Genomic DNA, 9,154 nt, shown 5'->3' on the forward strand with positions numbered 1-9,154 from the left:
ACCTCCAAAAGAAAGCCAGGGCCACTGGGTTAGCTGGTAACGTCAGTCTTGAATCCCCTGCCGAGCCAATGTGATCAAGAACTAAATGAAAGATAACAATAATGGTTGTAGTTTTCAAGATATGTTACACCTTATATAGATCCTTTGAGAGCTTGCTCAACTCTCAAAATTATTCCTGATTTTCTCCTTCTCTTCCTAATCCTGAATATAATGGAATAGAAAAAGTATGAAAATAGTACTTACAAATAATTACGAATATTAGTTTTTCCAAATATCAAGGGAATTGATGTTGTTACATTTTTACGCATAGATGCATACACACAAGCACACACATCTAACCCAGAAAAAAATAATCATCTTTCCTACCAGTTCTGGTCCAATTGGAAGGGAGAGATTTTTGTCATTGAATTAGGAATCAATAAGAAAAGTTTACCCTAAACTAAAGAATTATTTGACATAAAATCCCCCCACTTTTCTCTCTCTCTCTCTCTCTCTCTCTCTCTCTCTCTCTCGTAAAGACTTGAAGAAAGTCCATACCTTTGCTACATTAATTTTGTAGATGTTCATCCCCAGAGGTGGACCATTTTTCTTCTTTCCCTGGTGGCGTCAGTTGTTGCGTCGAGTGATCTTGATAGACTCGAAACGTCACCATGACTTAGAAAACCATATTTTATTCATCCATTTTATATCAAAGGTAATAAATACCTCCATCTATTCTGATATCGGACTTTTGAAGAGGACTCGAATGTCGTCAGTCACATACCAGATCTTTTTTTTTTTGCCTGTCCACATATAAAAGAAAAAATTGTCCCAAGGATAACAGACATGAAGATAGTAATGAAAAGAAAAAAAAAATTCTTGCTCTGAGAAAACAGTATATATATATATATATATATATATATATATATATATATATATATATATATATATATATATATATATATATATATATATATATATATATATATATATATATATATATATCTGTCCATTTGGAAAATCTTGTCAGATTATAATTTTCTTTGTGCCCTATGAAAACTAATACATCTCGCTCAACGTTGCAAATCCAGATTTTTGTGGGGTCTGGTGAGCGAGTGTGGGGGCTGTGATCTTCGCTTAAAAGAAGACTTTAATCACTGGTTATGTCTGACGACCGGATTAAGGCAGAATTTTCCACTTAGGTGTGTGTAAAGGGTAAGAGGGCACTGTGGTTATTAAAACTACACACGAACAAGTAAATTTGCAAAAATGGACTGTAATGCAAGCGTAGGCGGCAGAAATAGAACTTGGCGCTATTGGTAGACGTGCAGTTACTAAAGTAAATGAGAACAGGGGGAGTCTTGTGGAAACCTCACTGGCTAATTTTATTTTTCAAAAGGTGACAAAAAAGAACTTTATGTACTTTACCTATTCAAGTATAGACTCCATATCTCTTTTCTCTGACCTTTTTCACTCTACAAAATGATGTTGCTGGTACTTTTCCGTTAGTACTATTTCGGCCACTGTCCCTTTGAGATAAAAGAGGGGGAAAGTCTCTTCTTTTACCTCACACATTTCGTCTCTAAAGACACAGAACCTGGGTAAACGATAAACACTACTCTTGCGAATGGAATCTCCGAGTAAACAGAAACACCGATTCTGGAGAGGGTTCGACGACCTCACAGCCGAAGGCAAGAAACAGCCACCGAATGAAGTTTGGGCGGAGGGGTGGGGTGACCTGTCGTTCACTCCTATTCATAACTCGAATAACGATGAATAACGAATACAGGGCATTACACAAGAAAGAGAACGCAAACAGGAAGTAATTCTTAACTTAATTTGACTCCTCTGGTGTGTTCATTAACACTTCCCGGTAGTGCAACACACATTGTAGAGAATTCATGCATTAAGTAATCGTATCTATCCATCGACCTTCATAGTGTTTGATTCAACCTTCATAATTAATTTAATTCAATGCAACCTAAAAAAAAACTAGAATATTGAAGGAAATAATAACAATCATTGGACTGGGGAACACGGGAGAAGAAGCTCACAGCCTAATATATGGCACAGGCTCAAGTTAGGGCAACATATCTTGATAGCTTGTTTCTTTGTATTCCCTCGCACCTCATCACACAAAAACCATAAAAAAATCACGTTTTTTAAGAGCTATTTTACCATTCAGGTGCAGCCTGGCCATTTCCTTGGCCCGAGAGGTAGAGGTCGGATCTCCTTTTGGCTTACACATCTTTGGTATCGCTGAATTATGCATCTCTATGTATGCGCCAGGGATTCAAAAATAGTAAAATGCGACTGCTATAAGCAAGAATAATGCGTGTTTTTTACTTCACTTTAGCGGCTCCTTGCCTCTGATGGGAGGGTCGCTCCGAATGCAGGGTCCTTATGCTGGGTCGTTTGACCGTATCAAATCGTGCTCCTCGAATTGTACTGTGCGTGTGATATTGACTGCCTACGACTGATATTAGTTCCTCATTGGACGGGCTGGTATCGTTGTCGACTAGCACTCTGCTGGGCCCGCGTTCGATTCTCCGACCGGCCAATGAAGAATTAGAGAAATTTATTCCTGGTGAAAGAAACTAATTTCTCGTTATAATGTGGTTCGGATTCCACAATAAGCTGTAGGTCTCGTTGCTAGGTACCAACTGGTTCTTAGCCACGTAAAATAAATCTAATTCTTCGGGCCAGCCCTAGGAAAGCTGTTAACCATCTAAGTGATCTGATTAAAGTAAGGTATACTTACTTTAACTTTACGACTGATATTACACAACTGGGACTCGGATACTTCCCAAGCTGTTCACGGCTCGGAGACGCTTTCTGCCTTGTTGCCAGGCGATAATCTCCCTAAGAAAGTCTGTTTCTCTTGCTATCCACTTTGAAAGAAAAGGTTAATGCTCTTCAGACACTGCTACAAGGACTTTTCGGGTCCTAAAAATATCAAGCTTTTCTGGTGCTATTTATACGAAGGAAAGAGCTCCATTTCTATTTACAACTGGTTTTTTTTTAAGAAAAAACCCGTTTTTCTATTGATTTATATATTTGGGTAGCATATGTCTGGATCATGCACTTAGAATATTATTCAAGAATCCAAATATATTTAGTGGGGAAAGTTGTGCATGCTCTTTTTTGTGTACACACACACACACACACACACACACACACACACACACATATATATATATATATATATATATATATATATATATATATATATATATATATATATATATGTACTGTATATATACATATAATATATATATATATATATATATATATATATATATATATATATATATATATATATATATATCCTTTAATATCTAATTCGCTATACTTCGGGCAAAAGTTATTTCAAGGGTAATTATAATTTATAAGTGCTTCTTTCTCGACAGGATTCGAATCAATGTCTGGTTCAGAAGCAACGACAGACAGTGACTTAGTCCTTGCAGCTCTCTTATCAGTTATAATTCCCTTTGGATGTAAGTTATTCCCAGGGTAAAGTGAACTGGATATTAAACGATATTTGTGGCTTGATATTTGTGAATATGAAAATGTCACACATGTATAAGTGGCAAAATTTTTTAACTATGCATATATATATATTGTGGTTGGTTTCAAGCAGTGCAACTATTCCAAATATAATTATTCGGGGTAGAGGTGCCTAAGACTGTTGGCCCATGCTCTGCCCATTGTGCGTTTGTGGGTTACTGTCGTAGGGATTTCTTGGTGATCACCTTTCCAAGTATTTCCCAGACCCAAGTTGCTTAGAATTCCGGTAATCGGACGACAAATGGTGCAGTCAACACTGCTTTTGTTTCTCATGGCTTTAGATCGAAGTATCAAGACACTGGCGAAAACATAATTTGCATCACCATTCACACTTTATTTATATTCAAAGGAGAAACGGCATCGTAAGTTTTATGAAACTGATCAGTTTCATCTTTGAAATAAAACGTTTGTCACATTTTCCCGACGAAAAGGCAATATTTCATACACTGGATTCCAAGATTGACATAAACCTTGCTGTAAATTTTCGACAAGCTTTTCCCTCCAGTACTGTTTCAGAAATCGTTACAAGGAAAGTAGGGACACTCGGAAGCAACGTGGCAGATACAAATACCTTTCTGACTGAGGCGGTATGTGGTAAATGAATCGTTTTACTTACGCATGTTGTTATTCATCTCTACATGTATGAAAAGAAAAAGAGATATATCACTTTGAATGACTGAGAGAAAGAGGGAGTGGGGAATGCTTGCTGTCTTGTCCTTCACCCTGAATACCTGATCTTTTTCCCTAAAGGTACTTTAGGGGATCAGTAGTTTGTAAAAGACGTCGCTATCCACTTTGCGCAGTTCACTCTCGCAGTTCACTTGGCTACGATGGTGAGGATGGGTCTATTCCAGCTCTAATAAATATATCTGAAAACGACAGGTATATATGTGTACGACAGGTAATAAACTTTTATCCTTCTCGTGGTCAGGTCGGCAACGACCTCCTTGTGGTTAAGGTGACCCAGGTTCGTCTCCCGCGACCAGCAAATCACAAAGTCTCTTCAATTTCTTTGTGTTTGGATGTCACGGCTTCGTAGTTACAAGCATATCCAAAAAAGCGCGAAGAATTCGAGAAGTTAAGAGGGCATTGTGGCTATTAGAATTACATATGTTACAGGGAACAGATCAACACTTGTTTTGGAAGTGTACGTAGCATAATCCTAGCTATCTACGCCAGGAAAAGACGTGAAAAGGTTCAACCCATGAGCCCACTCGCATTTTTTCCTCTCTCTCTCTCTCTCTCTCTCTCTCTCTCTCTCTCTCTCTCTCTCTCTCTCTCTCCCGAATCCCTCTCTCTTATCGTTTTCCGAAGCTCATCCACCCTAACCTCACTCATTCTCTCAAAGCAACTAAATGGACTATTTAAAGAAACACAATCGTTCTTACAAAAAATAGGTTTATTATTCAAATAACCCAACAAGAAAATGAATAAAACAAAGGAAGATTAAAATGCATAATAAATGAATTATCGAGTCAGATAACTAAACTCTAAACTGCAAAGCACTTCTGATTAAAAGTCTCATTATGGCTAATAACCTGGAAATACCCAAAATCACAAATACTCCCAAATCAATAACTAAAAGTCATGTCCAAAAAAAAACAGTCTACCTGGTACAGGGATGTCAAACGTGCGGCCCGCGGGCCGCATGCGGCCCGCGGGCCGCATGCGGCCCCCAGCCACACTACTTTTGGCCCGCCAATCTCAGTGGCGGTGTAGTTTAAAAATATATTTAGAAATGGTTTTAATTATATATGAAAATACTCAAACACACACACGCATATTTGAGCATATATATATATATATATATATATATATATATATATATATATATATATATATATATATATATATATATATATATATATATATATATATATATATATATATATATATATATATATATATATATATATATATATATATATATATATATATATATATATATATATATATATATATTATATTATTTATCTATACTTATACCATATATATTATATATATATATATATATATATATATATATATATATATATATATATATATATATATATATATATATATATTTATTATATATATATATATATATATATATATATTTATTTATTTATATATATATATATATATATATATATATATATATATATATATATATATATATATATATATACACTTTTGGACTTTTGAAACTTATATTATAAGGACTGCGTTCTCTCTCTCGTTTTTATTTTTTTACGATCGTAAACCGACTGCAAGCGACTACCCGACAGCAGTGCAAGAGGAAGGCAATGTTCGGTACCCGACAGCAGTGCAAGAGGAAGGCAATGTTCGGTACTGGGCTTCTTGTGTCATCGGGAAGAAAGCAAAACTACGCTATCATGCGTATATTTTTTGGAAAATTATTTCACTTTTTCCAGTTAACAGTATTATAATTGCAAGAAAATTATGAATTTTGGGTTTGTAAATAGATGTGTAGGTAGGCTAAATGGAGGCTATTGAGTTGGGCTATGCTCAGTATGGGGCTCGAACTGCGAGCGCACAGGTATAAAACATGTTCAGTACGGTGATGACTTTGGAAGGAAATAATTTAGGCCGGAATTCAGTATCTCTCAGGCTTTCACACAAGCTATATACATTTTCAAAGAGAATTGATCATTTCAATTTTTTTGTTGATGATGTCATCCAAGAAAAGGTCAATTAAAGACGAACATAGAGTAATACAAGAGAAGTGGAAAGACTTGTATTTTTTGGTGATATAAATGGAAAACCAACATGTCTGATTTGCAATCAGCAAATTGCCGTGCCTAAAGAATATAATGTTAGGAGGCACTATACACAAACCATGCTCAAGTATATAAGAAATATAGTGGAAAAAGCACGTGATGATAAAGTTGAAGAATTAGAACAATCTCTGAAACAACAGCAGTCCTTATTCAAAAATGTACGTCATGTAAGTGATGCTGCGGTGAAAGCAAGTTACATTATCTCAATGAAATAGCTGCGTCATCAAGGCCTTTTACTGAAGGAGATTTTGTTAAGAAATGTATGTTGTTGACTGCTGATGTGATTTGCCCAGATAAACGTCAGGCTTTTGCAAATGTAAGTCTGTCAAGAAATACAATAGCAGAGAGAATAAATGAAATAGCTGAAGACATTGATAATCAACTTCAAAGCAAAGTTAAATCATTTGTGGCCTTTTCTGTTGCAATTGACGAAAGCACAGACGTCTGTGATGTAGCACAGCTCGCAGTTTTCATTAGGGAGTTGATGAAAATATGCAGGTAACAGAAGCATTTGTTGAGCTTGTGCCAATGAAGGAACAACAAAAAGTGATGATATCTTTGCAAGCTTAGTTAGGGCGCTGGACAAACTAGGTGTTGACTGGAAGAAATGTGTAAGTTTAGCAACTGATGGAGCACCTCAGATGGTGGGTAGAAAAGCTGGTGTAGTGGCAAAATTGCAGGAGAAACTTATGGCTTTGAACCCTGACAACCAGTTTCGTAATATTCATTTGCATTATACATAGAGAAGTATTGTGCAGTAAAACACTAAATATGGCTCATGTCATGGATGTTGTTGTATCAACAGTGAACTTTATTCGAGCACGTGGTCTCAATCATAGACAATTCAACTGCTTTTGGAAGAAAGTGAGAATCCTCGTGGATTGCCTTATCATACTGATGTGCGCTGGTTAAGTCGAGGAACGGTGTTGAAGCGCTTTTATGAATTGCGTTGTGAAATCCAAATTTTCATGATAGAAAAGGAAAGGAGATGCACGAACTTAATGACATTATTTGGCTGAAAGATTTGCATTCATGGTGGATATCACAGATCATTTGAATCATCTCAACATCCAGATTTGGGGAAAAACAAACTGGTGACCGATTTCTATGACTTGATTCGTGCATTCGAAATCAAACTCCAGCTTTTCAACGTCAAAGTGCATCACATAATCTTGCACACTTTCCCAATTTGAAATCTATGCAAAATAAAAATAACATTGATGATGGTGACCTAGCAGAGAAATATTGTGAGAAAATATCAAAGCTCAGAGATGAATTTCAAAACAGATTTAGTGACTTCAAGTGCATGGAAAATGAATTTGCTGTCTTCAGAAATCCGTTCTCAGTTGATGTAAATGTGCTACCTGAACCTCTGCAACTGGAAATAATTGACATGCAGTGTGATTCAGTGTTAAAGGATAAGTTTTCCACCTGTCAACTGAGCACGTTTTATCAATATGTGGATTCAAAATATCCCAATGTAAAATATTTGGCATCAAAAATCATGTCTATGTATGGAAGCACGTTTGCCTGTGAACAGTTATTTTCAGTAATGAACATTAACAAATCCCGGTTACGGTCGAAACTTAGTGATGAACACCTCAATTCCATCCTCAAGATCGCTACTAAGTCATTTACCCCAAATTTTGATGCACTGGTCAAGAAAAAGAGATCTCAAGTATCTGGAAGCAGTAGCTCCCAGCATTAAGATTGTTTTAAAAGTGAGAATGAATGTTTCCTTTTTCTTATCGATGTGAAAGGTATTTCTTTTATTCATCCATGTGCAAGGTACTTCCTTTTTCTTAGGCATGTGCAAGGAATTTTTTCCTTATCCATGTGCAAGGTATATATTTTTATTTATCCATGTGCAAGTATTGGTTTTTGCCTATGTGCAAGAAATTTCTTTCTTAAACATTTGCAAGGTATTTCATTTTTATTATACATGTGCAAGATATTTCTTTTTTCTTATGTGCAAGGTATTTCTTTTTTATACATGTGCAAGATATTTTTTTCTTATTCATGTGCAAGGTATTTCTTTTCTCTTATAAATATGCAAGGTATTTTTTTTTTCTTATCCATGTGCAAGGTATTTTTTTTTATACATATGCAAGGTATTTCTTTTTCCTTATCCATGTGCAAGGTATATTTTTTTCTTATCTATGTACGATTGTCACGATATAATAAATTCTACGAATTCTCAAAACGAGTAATTTTATTTGCTTATTGTATAACTACAGTGCTTCCTCCTCTCTTTCCCCCTACACACATACACAATATATAATAGTGTATCTGCACTATAGAATTATAGACTATATTACTAATATATATATATATATATATATATATATATATATATATATATATATATATATATATATATATATATATATATATTTTACTGCATTGGACCTCTTGCGGCCCTCAGAAATTAAAGTGTCTCAAAACTGGCCCTCAGGAGCAAATGAGTTTGACACCCTGGTCTACCACATAAAAGAGATTGACATTGCAAACAGTTTGCATGTCCTTTTCTCAAACTCCCAAGTCCACAGACATCTGTCAAAAAGAATTAAACATGATAGAAAACTCCCAAAAATACATGAAATACAAAACACAATAATGGAAAGTGTAAAATGCATAGCCAAGATATGGCAAACATAACATGACAAAATAAAAATATAAAGAGGTATGAATATTCATATTAAATTTCTCACACCAGTTCAAAAGTTCATAATGATTAGAAAGTCATGGTAAAAATCACAAGTTCAATTTTTCTCCCATAAAAACAGAGATTTGAGACTCTACCTTATCTGCCGATTTTCAAAGCC

At 35.2% G+C, this 9,154-nt stretch overlaps 1 protein-coding gene across 1 annotated transcript; it reads left to right on the forward strand.

Moving 5' to 3' along the window:
* The first annotated feature begins 6,031 nt into the window (after positions 1–6,031).
* Positions 6,032–8,037, forward strand: LOC136830996 (EPM2A-interacting protein 1-like). Its single transcript, XM_067090937.1, has 4 exons — positions 6,032–6,088; positions 6,338–6,521; positions 6,864–7,046; positions 7,472–8,037. The coding sequence occupies exons 1-4, from the start codon at positions 6,032–6,034 to the stop codon at positions 8,035–8,037; spliced, it is 990 nt and encodes a 329-aa protein (XP_066947038.1).
* The last annotated feature ends 1,117 nt before the right edge of the window (positions 8,038–9,154 follow it).

Source organism: Macrobrachium rosenbergii, chromosome 48, assembly GCF_040412425.1.
Source record: "Macrobrachium rosenbergii isolate ZJJX-2024 chromosome 48, ASM4041242v1, whole genome shotgun sequence".
Taxonomy (NCBI): Eukaryota; Metazoa; Arthropoda; class Malacostraca; order Decapoda; family Palaemonidae; genus Macrobrachium; species Macrobrachium rosenbergii.

Excerpts from the sequence above, each read along its gene's own strand:
- LOC136830996 (XM_067090937.1), top strand. The coding sequence starts at position 6,032 with ATGGAGGCTATTGAGTTGGGCTATGCTCAGTATGGGGCTCGAACTGCG. Across the intron at positions 6,089-6,337 it reads CTCGAACTGCGAGCGCACAG|CAAATTGCCGTGCCTAAAGA; the intron begins GTATAAAACATG and ends ATTTGCAATCAG. Across the intron at positions 7,047-7,471 it reads GAACCCTGACAACCAGTTTC|CTTTTCAACGTCAAAGTGCA; the intron begins GTAATATTCATT and ends ATCAAACTCCAG.